At 26.9% G+C, this 15,624-nt stretch overlaps 4 protein-coding genes across 5 annotated transcripts; 2 read left to right on the forward strand and 2 right to left on the reverse strand.

The window, feature by feature from the left end:
* The first annotated feature begins 666 nt into the window (after positions 1-666).
* Positions 667-1,476, forward strand: LOC113868119. The gene is made up of 3 exons (XM_027503685.1): positions 667-851; positions 1,126-1,231; positions 1,347-1,476. The coding sequence occupies exons 1-3, from the start codon at positions 667-669 to the stop codon at positions 1,431-1,433; spliced, it is 378 nt and encodes a 125-aa protein (XP_027359486.1). The 3' UTR covers positions 1,434-1,476.
* A 1,173-nt stretch (positions 1,477-2,649) lies between these two features.
* LOC113867997 (protein CHLORORESPIRATORY REDUCTION 7, chloroplastic) lies at positions 2,650-4,276 on the reverse strand. 2 transcript variants are annotated; one of them, XM_027503545.1, is made up of 3 exons: positions 4,147-4,276; positions 3,746-3,873; positions 2,650-3,191 (listed from the first exon to the last, which is right to left on the reverse strand). In XM_027503545.1, the coding sequence occupies exons 1-3, from the start codon at positions 4,199-4,201 to the stop codon at positions 2,919-2,921; spliced, it is 456 nt and encodes a 151-aa protein (XP_027359346.1). In that variant the 5' UTR covers positions 4,202-4,276; the 3' UTR covers positions 2,650-2,918. The 2 variants fall into 2 exon arrangements, with proteins under 2 accessions (XP_027359346.1, XP_027359345.1); XM_027503544.1 differs by having other exon boundaries at positions 2,829-3,194.
* A 1,229-nt stretch (positions 4,277-5,505) lies between these two features.
* LOC113867648 lies at positions 5,506-7,311 on the forward strand. Its single transcript, XM_027503060.1, has 2 exons — positions 5,506-6,308; positions 7,122-7,311. The coding sequence occupies exons 1-2, from the start codon at positions 5,506-5,508 to the stop codon at positions 7,309-7,311; spliced, it is 993 nt and encodes a 330-aa protein (XP_027358861.1).
* A 6,793-nt stretch (positions 7,312-14,104) lies between these two features.
* LOC113867610 (phenolic glucoside malonyltransferase 1-like) lies at positions 14,105-15,236 on the reverse strand. Its single transcript, XM_027503010.1, has 2 exons — positions 14,421-15,236; positions 14,105-14,304 (listed from the first exon to the last, which is right to left on the reverse strand). Exons 1-2 carry the CDS (start codon positions 15,234-15,236, stop codon positions 14,227-14,229), a joined length of 894 nt encoding a protein of 297 aa, XP_027358811.1. The 3' UTR covers positions 14,105-14,226.
* Between the last annotated feature and the right edge of the window lie 388 nt (positions 15,237-15,624).

A 15,624-nucleotide genomic window follows, 5' to 3' on the forward strand; every position in this document is an offset into this window, starting at 1 on the left:
TTAAAAAAGACAAATATCTTTTAATATTTTAGTATAATCTAGAGAGTGAATTCAATGCCCTTTCAAGTTTAGAAGTATCTTAACAAGTATCAAGAAAAATATGTATATTTAAGACTAAATTCTAAGGTGCTTTAAATGATGAAGGAGTATTTTATACTATTATATACATAAAACAATTATAACCATTGATTTTAATAATAGAGTTAATGATATATTGAAAAAGACATAAATATTTTTTAATATCTTAATATAATCTAAAGAAAATTATTCAATGCACTGTCAAGTTAATAGCATGGTAGCAAGCACCATACTTATGAATTACCAATATAACTTTAGAATTTTAAGAACAAAACTTTAACACTTTTGAAATTTTACTTAGATGTTATACATATATATATTTTGATGGTGAGCAACAAATAATAGAGTTAAATTCAAGATAACCTAGTTATTTTTTGTTGTGAACCGCTTTCTGATGTCTCATAGCCTCCATTCCCAACGGACAACATATTTAAATTCCAATTCGACCGTTGCAACCCCATTTGCTCAAACGGTCACTTATCTTTCAAATACTATCCCAATTAACTCACGGTTCCCACTTGGACACATTTTCCTTGCTTCTCAGCACTATTATAGCTGAGTTTTGCATACACAAAAGCACAGAATCTCATGGAAAACATGCTTAAAACTCCTCCAAAAGTGCCAATTCAAGCACAAGCATCAGAGTCAGAATGCAAAACACCAACTCCAGTTCAACAACCAGACCAGCATGATCATAACTCCTCAAATGAATTGCGCAAACCTGTCACCCCAGATCGTCTTAGAGTCCCTAAGGCATTCAAATACCCAGAAAGGTAAATATTATATAGGAAAAATGTTATCCATTTTTCTAATGTATACCCTCTTGATCACAATAAAAATCAATATTTATTAAAAATTATAGCAGATTTTGTAATTTTTAATAAAAATTGTTTTTACTGCGTGTTTTTAGGAACATTTAAAAAATAAAAAATAATTTTAAAGACTAATATTTACATATTTTATTGATTATTTATATATAAATATCAATATATGTAATAATTTGATAATTGGGTTAGTGATGTGAATATGTATTCTTGATTTTTGAAGGTATACCAGCCCAACTGATATGATGATCTCGCCAGTAACCAAAGGCCTACTTGCAAGGAGTAAAAAGGGTGGTGCATTAATACCCCCTGGTAAAAATCAACCAAAGGTACACCAGCAAGGCTATAGATGAACCAATTTACTATTCACTTTCCCTAGCTCTGCCAATGTTCCTTTTGGGGGTTTCATTTAATTTTTCAGTGTGTTTATGTGAACTGCTACAGATTCCAGACATGTGCTTGTTGCAGGATGTGGGACCTTTCCAAAACAAGCTTCCGATGCTGATTGACGAGAAGATCAACTCAACTTGAGGAACTCAGTGGATCCTTTTTGTTCAACAAGATAAATCATGTGACAGTGGTTCAAGCTTCAAGGGGAATTTGAAGATGATGTAATATCAGAGAGAGTAGTGATCTTTTCTGTCATGCTCTTATTTTCTTCTCAAATAGCCTTTTGTAACATTAATTTTTTGGGGTTAAAAAAGTTGTCTGTATTTTCAGATTCTATTGTTGAGCCTTGGAGAAACTGAGGCAGTAAGGTTTCCTTTCCAATAGGATCATTTTATTTTATTTTAAGATAAAACTTAAAAGTAAATTCCCTATATTTTTATTACTCAGCTTCCTTGTTAGATGAATGTCATCTGAATGTTTTTCTATTCATAATAACACTATTAAATATATGTTGTAGAATTGTAAATAAACTTTTACATGATATTATTTAATTAAAGAATTTATATAAGGAACCTCATGTGTTTTTCCTTTATTTTACCCTTCTGTTGTAAGATTTATGAATTCGTGTTTCTTTTCATCTTTTTATTTTTATAAGTTCAAGAACTTTCCTTGATTAGACTCCACCTTTTTTTTACTTTGGTGCATAGATTAGACTCTATTTGAAACAGTTTAGGAATAGATTCAGGTTGAATTGAAAAAAAATAAATTACTGTCACCCAACCTAATTCGTAAATCTTTTTGAAAAAAAATTTTGGTTGGGTGATTAGGGAAAACAAACAAGTTATGTGGCCTATATAGGCCACATGCCTATATACACTCTCTAAACCAAAGATTACCGTATTTTTATTTGAAAATATAAAAGATCAATGAAAATTAAAGTTACAGCCATAAAGTTACAGATTTTTTAATATTCATTTTTTTCCATCTATAGTTATTGAGAATGCATAAATTTAAGCTACCCAGCCTAGCACCTGAGTTATGAACTTATTATATATAGGTCGGACATAAAAAGTTCAAAGTTACTTTTCTTTGATGTAAAAAAAGTAAGTTTCTTTTTTTTTCCTGGTCAACCAAATTTATTAAGTTTCTAAAATGGCAGACAATTTCTAGTTCTCTACATATAAAAGTATAATAATAATAAAAAAATAAAAAATAAAAAATCAAACAATAGTGATTTTTTTTAACAACAATAAATAAATTTAAGAAAAAAATAATAGAAGTTCTACACTCTGGCAAGTGTATTCAGAACAACTCAACTGGACAGCCAGCCCAATTTATTGGGTATTAACTAGTATATCATCTTAATTTGACACAATTAATATCATATCATTACAATAATGTTATTTTATTTTGATAAAATTATTTCCTTTCCACTTTTTTCTGAGAGATTAAAACATCTTTCTTTGACAAATTAATATACCTTAAATGAGTACAATATATACTTGTATCAGGCCAATAAAGTTACAAGAGAGTGGAAGGTTGTAACTCTAATGGTTCCACAACTAAACATGATAAGTACAAGTTAGTATGGCATGAATGAAATGGCTAATGGAATGGTTACACTAATCACTCCAAACGGACCTCATACCATTGGATTGAGCCAACTTCTCCATCAATTTCAAGTTCACAAACTGATCTCACTAGGAAAGAAACAGCATCATCAATGTTCTCATATCTTGAAAGATCAGGGGGAAGAGCCTTGCCAGGCCAATTTTCCAGCAACTCTTTCAATGTTTCCTTCAACTCTTCCTCAGAAACAAACCTCTCATCTTGCCCTGGTTCTAATAGTACATAAGTTTCAGTTCTCTCATTTGCCCTTCTCCTCCTTAATGCAAATGCCTGTAGCAAAAGCAGAAAATGTACTTGGATGTTACCATACACTACTAGAACATATATTTTAGCAAGGCAGTGACTACATTGGATTGGCTATCCTTTTTAATAGAAGCATTCAACTCATATGGCATTTCATAGGACTTGGGAGCTCTGATAAGAGAATTTCTATTTTTACTAAATGGCCCAATGAAAAAACATATATTTATGTCGTCAACAAGACTTTTAAATTAGTCTTTGAAATTATATGAGTCACACATTTTAATTTTTAAAATTTTAATAACCCTCTCTTAAATTAGTGGGTCACTTTTTAACTTTTGACTGCTAACAATTAATATTATATTGATTTTATATATAGAATAAATAAGAACAAACAATTAAAATAAAAATAAAAATTACTAAAATGATTTTTTTATTTATTTTAAAATCACACAAACAAAAATGCTTGGCCCATATACTTTCAAGAACTAGGTTGAAAGTTTACTCATGAGAATCAGTGTAGCTAAGAATCCGACTAATCACAATAATACTAAGATTTAAGAGCATACTGCATAAATATATACCTTAGTTTTACTTCTGCAATGACCTGAAATTTGAGGCAGTCTCTGGTAGATTGAAGAACTAAAACATTTAACTAGGCCTGGTGATGTTATATGAATTACTGAATTCTGAATATAACAACTTTCTGTAGCTGCAAATGATCAGAATGCTTACACGGTCAGCAAAACAGAACACCCGAGCTTTTCTACATAACCTACATTTCTATAATTAAATTACTCATAAGCGGTCAAATTTACATTTAATTCAATATTGTAATGCATATTATTCTAATAGATAAATCATGTAAATGCTCTCAAAACTGCAACGGCAACAATTGTTCTCTTGCAGTTGCAAACATGTCTACCTGATTAGCATTTTGTGCTAGAATGGTAAATTTCAAAGGCTAATGATAAGGATAGCTTACCTTGGAGGGACCGAACTCCAACTTTGAAGAGCTGAGACTGCAATATTCCTACCATATCAAATATTTTGTGCTAAGCTTCCTTCATGTTTCTCGAGTTTTGCATGATATAAGAGACCAAATATATTATCCATATTGCCGGTGTCAATTACAATCACAAACTTTGGAGATAACTTCTTTTATTCTACTTCCCTAATTACCCTCCTTTGTTATCATATTTTCAACATTGCCCTTCTGTTCATTACTTGTTATCATATTTTATTCTATTTTTGGCCTTTTGGGTAAGATCTCTCAAGGCTTAGAAACAGCTTTACAGATCAAACGTGCTTCTGTATCACAAAAGACTTGTTTGGTTCGTTATATTTACTTGTAAGGATTATATGATTAGCTATATTAACTTTTTTTAATTAAATAAGGTACATTTTTTTTAAAAATGGAATTAAACAAGGTGCATTATATGATCAGCGATAAAATTTTATTTTAATATAATTGATAATTAATTAATATTTTCATAAGGGTCTAACCTGTCTATGGCCTAACGACTACCAAAGTTGGTTTAGTTCTAATATGTTTTAATTAATCACTCTGTTACATAAACAGAGTAATTCCCGAGATCCTCTCCTTGCCTTTCTTTAGCCTTGTCAACCCTTGCTGTGTTTCTCCATAGACAAAACCATATACCCCAAAACCCAGCTTTCATGTCCTTAATTTTCCTTATCCCCTTGCCAGCTTCATCCTCTTCTTCTTACCTTTTCATTTTAATTTTCCTTGTTATTTTCCATTTCCTGATTTGTGGTCAGAACCGGTTAATCTCATATCAACCTTCATCTTGCACCAATTTTTTTTATTCAAGGATCGTTACAAATCGAATCTACAGGTTCCAGAATTGATTCTGGAAATTTGAGTAAGTCCTATAGGTTTTCCGCAATATTTCATTTGGTGATTGTACAATAAGAAAAGGCTATTTATTTATTTATTATTTCTTTCACATGAAGATCATATGTTGTATGCTAATGATGCCAAATAATCTCTTCTTGCATAAGGATGAGTGAAACTGTGTTGTAGCTCATATGTGCATGGCCTAGAAATAAAACATTGAGAGTATGTTTGATTTCATTTTGAAAAACAGTTTTTAATTTTTAAAAATAAAATGTAGTATAAATTTGTACTGCATTTTATTTTTAAAAACTAAAAACTCTTTTAAAAATAAAATCAAACATGCTCTAAATCTTTTCTTTTAGCACCAAAATATAATCTATACAAAAATTAATTCCATTACCAAATTATAAATCTATTGTATCGTTTGTCTCAAATGTGATCTAAAAGTGCTACTTGTATTTCTTCTGTAGAGTACAAAAATTAATGGCTTTCTTGAGTTATGAGAACAAGAGAGGAAGTGGTAAGAAACTCAAAGTCCATTTTGATCTTCCTGAGGATGATGAGTATCCAACTTCTAATAGGAAGAATTCAAGTTCTTCTATTTCATCTGAATCATCACTAGATTCTGATGACACTGACAAAGATGATAACAGCATAGATAATGTTTATTCTAAGTATGGTGTGTATGGTTCACCTGTTTGGAGCTTTCAAGGTGGGTCAGTGACTCAATCTCCTCCAGTTCAGTTTATGAGTTCTCCTGCATATGATCCAAGCAGAATACCCTCTTCAATATTTGCAAATAGACCCACAAGTCCTATGGAATGGAGTGCTGCTTCAAATGAATCACTATTTAGCATACACTTAGGAAACAATAGTTTCTCAAGGGACAATACTTTTGCATTCAACAAATCTGGGGAGTTACCTAGGACTAATGATTTGGTCGGCATGCCTTCACCACTGCCACCAGTTCAAGAGGTCACTAGTAATTGCAAAAATGTGGACATGGAGAGACACTCAGTGTCATCAAATTCATCAGATGAAACAATAGATTCAGTTGAGGGAAAAGACCAAAAGAAAACAACACATGAAACTGAAGGTTCACTTGTGGAGGTTGACCATAATAAAACACAAACATTAGCAGAAGTTGGGACAATTGTGTGGGACAAAACACCAGCTGATCATTGTAAAGAAGAAAGGGTCCCTAGTGAAGAACCCAAGAATTATACCAGTGTCTCCTACCGTTCAATGGAAAGTGATATAAGCACCCGTTCATTTCAATTTCCTATGTGAGCCCCCATCAGATCTTTACTTATATATGAGTGTTGTATTATTATGCTAGATTTTTAATGCATGCAAACTCACATGTGTTTTCATCACACACATATAACTCACAATAAGTACCATAATATACTTGTCATATTAATAAGTTAAGCAAAATGTTAATAAGTGTCTTCAGAACCCTAGCTAAAGAATAAAAAAAAAACAAAATTAATGTAGATCCCTTCTTGATTGCCAATGTAGTTTGATGTTAATTTTAATGAAAATTTTCTTAAGGCATTAGTTAGCATAACACGCGTTAAGATTTATAGTTGAATTTAATATATCATCAATGTAAAAAATTTTACACTTCCAATCCATTAGAAATCATCTTAAATATGACATGTTAGATAATTATTACAAAAGTTAATTTTCAATTATATGAGAATTCATTATTAAATGATAGTTTACACTCTTAAAATAGTTCAACTAAGTCATAAAGTTTAATAATATATTATTATAAAAATTTACCAGCCCTAATTTTGGTTGCACATATTTTACAGAAATTAGATGTTGAAGTCTATTTATTTGATGCATCATCTTATATACCTTGTGGCTTAATGTTTAGTTTCGAATTATTTTTTTAAGCAGTTGATCATATTACTGCATTCTTATAGTTATCATACGTTTCTTCTTAGTATGCATTAAGTGTGCTAATTGAAAACCGAAATAGAGGTGCACTAATAATTTCAACTTCATTTATCTTTTCATAAGTAATATGATTTGTTCAAAGGGTAAGATACCCTGCTATTGACCATCATTTTCTCCTTGATTTCTTTCAGATTAACAGCTGATGCAGAAAGAACAAGTTCATCAACAGTAGAGTCAGAAAAGGAAGAAAAAAGTGAAAAGCAGGAGGAGCAGCAAGTAGAGGAGCCATTGAAGCCTACTAGTCCTCCTATAACAGAACAGACACCAAAGCAAAGTGGTAGAACTTGGTGTTTCTGCTTCTCTTGTTCATCATGTTTTTGAGACAGATTTTCAAATGATGGGCAATAACAAAATCACTCTACCTCTCTTTTAGAATGCCACCTAATCAAATTTGAACATAAAATGGATCAACTGGTTAGAGGGAAGCATTTTCCCTTTTTGTGTTTTTTCTCTAAAATGTTTGAGGAAAAATTAGTTCCAGTTTGGAATCCTGAGCTTCTAGCTGTGGCTTTGGTGTAAATGGTTAAGAAGTAAATGATGTTAATCTTAAAATGATATATGTACATGTGTCTATCAGATGTCATAGATGGACAATGGAGCTGTTTTTTAACAGTTTTCATTCCTCATTCTTTTAAAAGTATTTATCTCTCTCTCTCTCTCTATATATATATATATATATAAATATAAATATTAAAAGTATTTGTGTGTGTCTCTCTCTATATATATTTATACACACGTTATTACAAACATGTAAAGAGGTGGCTTGTTATTTGAAAACTTAGAACAATATATCATTTCAAAACAGCAATACACTGTTGTTTCTTGGTTCATTTTTATGAATAAAAATATATTTAAAAAGCATGCATGCTGTTCATTGGTTTGAGAATCATTTGTTGCACTCCATTTAGTTTCACGAGTTTATGTGTTTTGAGAAAAGAGGTGTATTATATTCTAATCAATTATTGGAGTGAAGTATTTTTCTCTAAGACTATGTTTGGAGGAGTTAACTCTTGTTTGGGAGTTACTTAATTAGAAGATGAAAGATTTTGAGGAAAAAGAAAGGAAAGAGTTTGAAGGAAATAAAAAGAAAAGAAAAAAAATAGGAGAAGGAAGATTAAACTCTCTCTTATTTAGATGTTTAATTTGAGAAGGAGAGTGCGATAGAGAATTTAAATATATAAATGATATTATTACTCTTTAAATTTTTATAAAATATACAAAAATAAAAAAATTCTTTTAAAATTTAATATTTTTAAAAACTAATATATTTTAAAATTATCACTCTAAAAATATATTTTAAAAATTATATTTCTATTTTTTATAATTTTTTAAAAAACATCATTAAAAACTAATATATTTTAAAAAATTTAATTTATTGTTATTTTTTTAATTTTTTTCAAAAAATACACATTATATATTTTTCTCCCTCTAAATATTAATATCTTTAAAATTCATATTTTTAATTTTTTATATTTTTAAAAATATTCTCACTCTAAAAAATAATATTTTTTTAAAAAATAAATTTTTGTTATTCTTTTTTTCTAAAATTAACATCACACTTTTTTAAAAATATTTATTTTGTTTCTATTTCATTCATATAATAATTAATATAAAAAAATATTTTAATAGACTAAAAAACTCCAAAAAGTGGAGAACTCGTAAAATTAAGTTTAAGAGGGTTTTAAGATGTTTACAAAAATCTTCAAATCCTTTCCCTTTTTATTAATTAATTCTTAAATAACAAATAAATCCTTCTAAATCCACTCTTTTCCTTCTAAATATAACTCCCAAATATATTCTAAATTTTAATGTTTTATGAGATTTTTTCTTAGTCAGTCTTCTGTACTCTTTCATGATTAGGATTTTAACTTTTTTTTTGGTAAATATTAGTTTTTAAAGTGAGATTTTTTTAAAAAAATTTATAAAAAATAAAATATTAATTTTAAAATTATTAATTTTTAGAGAAAGAAAAATATTTATATTTATATTTTTTGTAAAAATAAAAAATTATATAAATAAAAGATATAAAATATAATAATATCAATTATATAACTAAAACTCTTGTCATCCTCTTTTTCAATATTAAACATTTAAATAAGAGAGGGGTTTAACCTTTCTTCCTTCCTTCCCCTCTCTCTTCCTTTCCTCTTCAAACTTTTTTCTGTCTCTTTAAATTTCTAAACAAAGTCTAAAATTATTATTATATTACGAACTTTAACTTAAACTACTCTAAACTTTTTTTGAAAAATCTTCTTTATCTATTAAACTTGTAAATTGTTATGAGATTATATTATTTTTGTTATTACAAGTATTGTTATGGTTTTTTATGCACATTTAATCTATAATTCTAATTCTTTATTTTTATTTTATATATTTTTTTTCAACGCCGGCACAATATCATGTTCAATATTAAAAATAGTTCAATAAAATAATATAAAAATAAATAAAGATTTGAATGCCAAGTAAGAGACAAAACTATAATACTACTTTACAATTTAAAAAAGTAACAGCGCTTTTAAATTAATATCAAACTTACTTAATATAAATTTATTTCAATGCTACCGTTATATGTCACTCAATTTAAAAGTCGCGTGTTATATCCATTCAAATATAAATATAGTCTAATATTGTAGCTTATAATTTTCACAATTTAACATAATTTTATAAGTTTAATTTTAAAAAAGTAATGATACTTTTAAAAATCATATTTGTTCTTAAGGTTAATTATCGTGAATTATATTAATCTTTATCGTTAAGTGATATTAAAAAAATATAATAAAATAATAAATTGATACATTAAATAACACATTTCAACATTTAAAAGGGATAAAATGAAAGCACACTCTTTAACAAATAAAAAAAAAATCAATTATTTTATTCTCGTAAGTGTTGACACTTGTTAATTAATGTGATATTTTAAAAAATTTTAAAATTAAATTAATAAAAGCATAATTGAGGAACAAAATAGATATTTACTCTGTTTGATAGTCTCAGGTATCTCGCAAGCCCAGTGTCTCTGTGTCTGGTTGTACTTCGAGCTTATCGCCACAGAACGAAGAACAATCAACCGGGGCACAAATTACGGCTCCTTTTTTTTTTATGGTTTTTTTTTTTAAATTTATAAAACATGGAATTTTTTGTAAATTTATGAAAATATGAAGTTTAAAAAATTATCATATAATTTTTGATATAGTACAAAAATTTAGAGATAAAAAATTAAAAAAATAATAAAATTTTAAAAGTCACCAATAATAATTTTTAAAAAATATTTTAAAAATAAAAAATCATTAATAACAATTTTTTTAAAAATAATTATTTTTAAAAAAATATATTAAAAGTCGTCATTAACAGTTTTGGTCAAAAGTCGTTAACGGTGATTTTTGAAAAAAAATCATATTTATGTAAGTTTGTAAAAAAAATTATATTTTTTGAATTTTAAATAAAAAACCATATATAAAAAAATTCTCACAAATTACTAGTTTATTAATTTTGTAATTTTTTAAAAAATTAATTATCAAAATAAAATAAAACTAAAATTAAATTTTTTCAGAAACTTCTTGTCACATAGTACGAAACTTTTTTTATTTTTTAAAAATTTATATATTATTTTTTTAAAAATTATATATTAAAAAACAAAACTTATAAAATTATAACCAGTGTTAATATTTTAGATAATTAGATAATTTTATCTATACACTATAAAAGATTTATTTACAAAAATTTAAAATTTTATTTATAAAGAGTTTCATCTTTTAATACAGAAATTTTTAAAAAAATTATTTATCTCTTACAAAGTTCAGAAAAATGTGAAACTAAAGATAACGTGGCAAAAAAATAAATTCTTTACATGAAAACAATTTAAATTTTACTTTGTTTTGATAATTAATTTTTTTAAAATATTATAAAATCAATAAACCCAAATTATTAGCTTATTGTGCAGTGAATTTCACTGCGTACAATTAAAAAGAAAAATAGAATTTGAAAGAGATGAAAGTTAAACTTTTGAAAAAATTTTAATGCTTTACAAAATTAATTAATTTGTAATGTCACTTATTATCAGTGTTCGACAATCACACACGTAGGTTAAAGCTTGTTGGAATCTGATAATGTAACATTGGCTTCACGACACAAATTTTAATTTTAAAAAAATAAAGTGTTTATTTTGTGCCGTTAAATTTATGAAATTTTTTTACTTTATAAAATAAGTATTAAATAAATTTATTTCTTATTATATAAAATATTTTCTTCATTTAATAATTAGAAAAATAAAAAAAATAAAAGATAAAGTCGCTGAGGAAGCTTAGAAACTCATGAAAATTTACAAAACAAAGTGCTAAAATCACTCAGCAGCAAAACAGATGTTCAACAAAGATTTACATAAACAAAAGTTAAAAACCTTTTAAAGTCGCTTAGAAACTCATGAAAATGATTGAACCTTATATTTATTCTCGAAATCAATTTAAAAATCTAAAAACAAATATCAAGAGAAAACACACACACTTTAATTGACAAGTGAAAAAAGTTTTACAACAAAATAAGGGAAAAAAAAGTTGAAAACGGGTGAAGAATAAGAAAGGATTAGGATTTATGAGACTTTTTTTTTAAATATATTTAATAACTTGTTTGTAAATATTAATTTTAAATAATAAAATATTAAAAAATTAAATAATATGATAATAATGCATTAACCAACTCATCAATTAACATAATAGAATTAGAAAGTAGAGATTAAATCATAAATTTTAAAATAATTTTATGACTAAATCCTAATAATTTTTTTTAAGGACTTATCACAAAGAGCACTACTTTTATAAATACTAAAAAAAATAAAATAAATCGTAAATAAAATCTAATAATTAAAATATTAAATTTTATGATATTTGATTGTTGTCTTAAATACACATTGAAAAGTTAAAAAATGAATTAAGAATAATTTTTTTTTAGAAAAATATTCTTTTAATTTAAGTAATTAATAATATCAAAATTTTAGAAAAAAAATTATTATTATTTTATAATTTTAACATAATAAATAAATTTTTCTTAATAAAAATATATTGTCTTTTAAATACTTATATTCAATGTTGAATTTTATAGTTAATAAAAAAATATACATTTAATGGATATGCATTAAAAATAACTAAATATATCTCATTAGATAATTTAGATTATAATTTTAAAATATTAAATATTTTATTTTAATATTTTTAATTTGTTAACATGTATTATTAAATATGTTAAAAATGGAAGCAAGAAATATAGGAATGAATCACTTTATCTTACAATATAATAAATAAATAGACGAAAATATGGTGGAATTTCGTCAAAAAAAAATTGATAAATTTTTATTTTTAATAATATTTTAATATTCCATTTTCAACACTGTTTTTATAAGATATTTTTAATTAAAATACGCATATTAATAAATTTTTTAAATATAGTTAATTAGTTAATTTTTTAAAAATTATTAAAGCATTTCAAATTTATTTATAGTTAAAATCAAGCTTTATCTTAACATTAATTGCTACTCCTTACTTAAATATTTGTTATTTATTTTAAATTATTTATTTATTTAAATTAATAAAATATTAATTACTTTACTCACCAAAAAGAAGAAGATACTCACAAAAAGAACATTATTTTTTTTAATAATATCTTTATTTTTGAAATAATTTTTGTCGAGTAACTTCTAAAGAATATCTAAAATTATTTATCACACAATTACTGTAATAATTTTAACACTTCAATAAGATTATTTTAGTAAATTTAATTTATTTTATCATAATAATTGATAAATTTAATTAAATTTTTTAAATATATGCATTAATAGTAAGTGAAATTTAATATATGATAAAGAAAGTAATTTTAAAATATTCAACAATAAAGGATAATTATGTAAAAATACGTAATAAAAATATTTAAAAAATTTTGTATCAAACTTGACAAAACTGTAAAAGATATTTTTTAGATTACAAATATTTTTCACTTAAGGTAATATGTTAAAGTTAAATAGAATTATTATCGATGATAAAGCATTAAAGCTCTTCCTAAGAGTTTTTTACATTATTTTTTAAAAGTAATTTCATAATAATAATAATAATATATTTATTTTTACGTTACTTTTTAAAATAATTTAAAAATTTTTATTTTTTATTTTGCCAACAAAGCAGCTTAAGGAATAACAATTTTTTCCATTAATATATTTTTTAATAGCATTTTTCCATCCCTGGTTCTTAGAATTAAGTTTAGCTACTAAAAAATAATAATTTTTTAATTAAAAGTAGCACATTCATTATATTAAAACTATAAAAAAATAATTAATATTTTTTTGATAAATTATTATTATTATTATTAATTACTTAAATTTAATTTTAAAAACTAAAATTCACAATTTTTCTTTTTGATAAAAAAATAAAACATTATTGAGAAAAACTTATTGTGTTATTCCTTTCATGATAATAGAAACATGCTGAGCAAGTTACATATATTTAAGAGCGTGTTGATCAATTTGAAGTTATAACACATATTCATATACTTTTTCTGAAATGTAACATAATTCTTAACAAAATAATAACAAAATTTGAAGTTTTGATGACAATCACAGGTTAAAGTCTTCAATTAACATTATTAAAAGGTTGAAATTAACAAAAGTGGTGAGTTAGCTCATTTCTCGCTTTCCATGCATGCATCACTAAACTTAATTTTTAAATATTATTTTTATTAATAATTCACCTAATAAAGATGAATATTAAACTTGTATATATATACAATAATAAATTAAAACTCTAACTTTAATTTAATCGAGAATATTAAAAGGGCGAGTAACACTGCACCTTAAGTTTATTTCCATCCATAACAATGAAGTTTCAACCACAGCCTCACCATTAAAAGGATTGAAGTCCTTGAGCAAAAAGGGTAGCAAAAGCCTTCATTTGATCCTTGTTCAAAGCCAAAGCAACCTCAAGCCCTCCGTTGTGATTCCTACTTTCCGCAAGGGAAAACGCTCCCGTTTTGTCAATGGAGGTGACATCCACCTTCTTAGGCCTTCCCCATCCAAAGTCCACACCATAAACCTCAAACCTTGGTGACCCGGCAATGGAAAACAACCTGTTCCCCACCACAGATTGTATCTTTGATATCCAATTTTCTGCCCCATTTAGCACTCCACCCTCTAACCTACTCAACACATCACTTATCCCCTCAACACCTGTAATAAACCCATCATTTCCCAACACTTTTTCATTCTTCATCACAACCAACTGTGACAAAACACAATTCCCAAAATAATTTTGCAAAATTGGAGGGTCCAAACGAGACCTACAATCCACACTGAACACAAAAGCCACCTTATCACTAGCTTTTGCTTGGTTTTCAACTTTGACCAAACATGACAACAAATAAGCACATGTTACTGAAAAAGATGATAATCGAACCTTTTTGTTAACCTTAGACTCCGCATGTTCCTTAAGCTTTTGAATGTCCGATGATGTCAATTCAAACAACCCTTTAACCGCATCGTCCTGTAACGTGCATAGCGACTTCCACACGTTCAAGCTTCGATTATTCGTTGCTCCACCGTCTGTCAACCAAGCCTTCAAGTAAGTTTCACCGATTCCCGAAGGGTCTATTATCATTGATCTATCAAAAGAAGGTGTTAGGTCTTGAGGTAGTGACGGCAAAGGTTGTGACGAGTGTTTAAGATGAGAACAAAGGTGTGCCCATGATTTCATAAACAAAGTTGAAGACTTTCCATCAAGTGCTGCATGGTGTGTGGTGATTCCAATGCAAAAACCGAACTTTGGGAAAATGGTAACTTGAATTGCCAACACAGAGGCTTGTTCATGAGAAATGGTTAAGTGGGGTATCAAGTGCTGGCGTTCTTTGACTTCACAAAAGTTGGAACATAAACGGTTGAAATTAGCGTTGGATTCAGCTACAGTGAAGGGAACGGTGTTGCCAGGGACATAGTTGATGATGGGTTGGGGTGAATCATTAGGCCAAGTGATGGTGCCAGCGATAGGGAAAAAGTGTTGGAGAGTGAGGGAAAGGGAGTGTTTGAGGTTTGGGAGAATGGAATCAAAGAAGGAAATGGTGGGGTTGAGGAATTCGTAGAAGAAGAGACGCTCTACGGGTGGGAGCCTTAGCCATAAGACATCGTAGAAGGTGAAGGGTAGAGAGGTTGGTGATGTTTCTTGTGGCGGTGACACTGAGCAAACTTGGTGAACCTTGAGAGTTGTTGATTGCGCCATGCCAGAGGGAGAAGGATCGCGTGAGGTTGCAGCTGTCAATTATGACACTCACACAGATTTTTTTTAAAATATTATAGATCATCACAGAGTATTAATTTTTTTAAATAAATCATTAATTTTATTATTTATTAATATAAAATTAAAGATAATAATTATTTTACCAAAAGTTAATAGTACTCTTAACTACAAAAAGGGTATGATAGATTTTATCTTATTTTTTTTATTTTTAAAAAATAACAAATTACCAAAATATGGAGCCGTGAGTGGGGATTATAAATCTTTTAAAATTATTTATAGTACTAATTATATTTTATGAAAAAAGATCGTAATCAAATATAATAATTAATTTTTCTCTGGACTCTATCTTCTAATATGAAAAGGGCTGACC

This window comes from Abrus precatorius, unplaced genomic scaffold (genome assembly GCF_003935025.1).
Source record: "Abrus precatorius isolate BTA unplaced genomic scaffold, Abrus_2018 Scaffold5, whole genome shotgun sequence".
NCBI lineage: Eukaryota > Viridiplantae > Streptophyta > Magnoliopsida > Fabales > Fabaceae > Abrus > Abrus precatorius.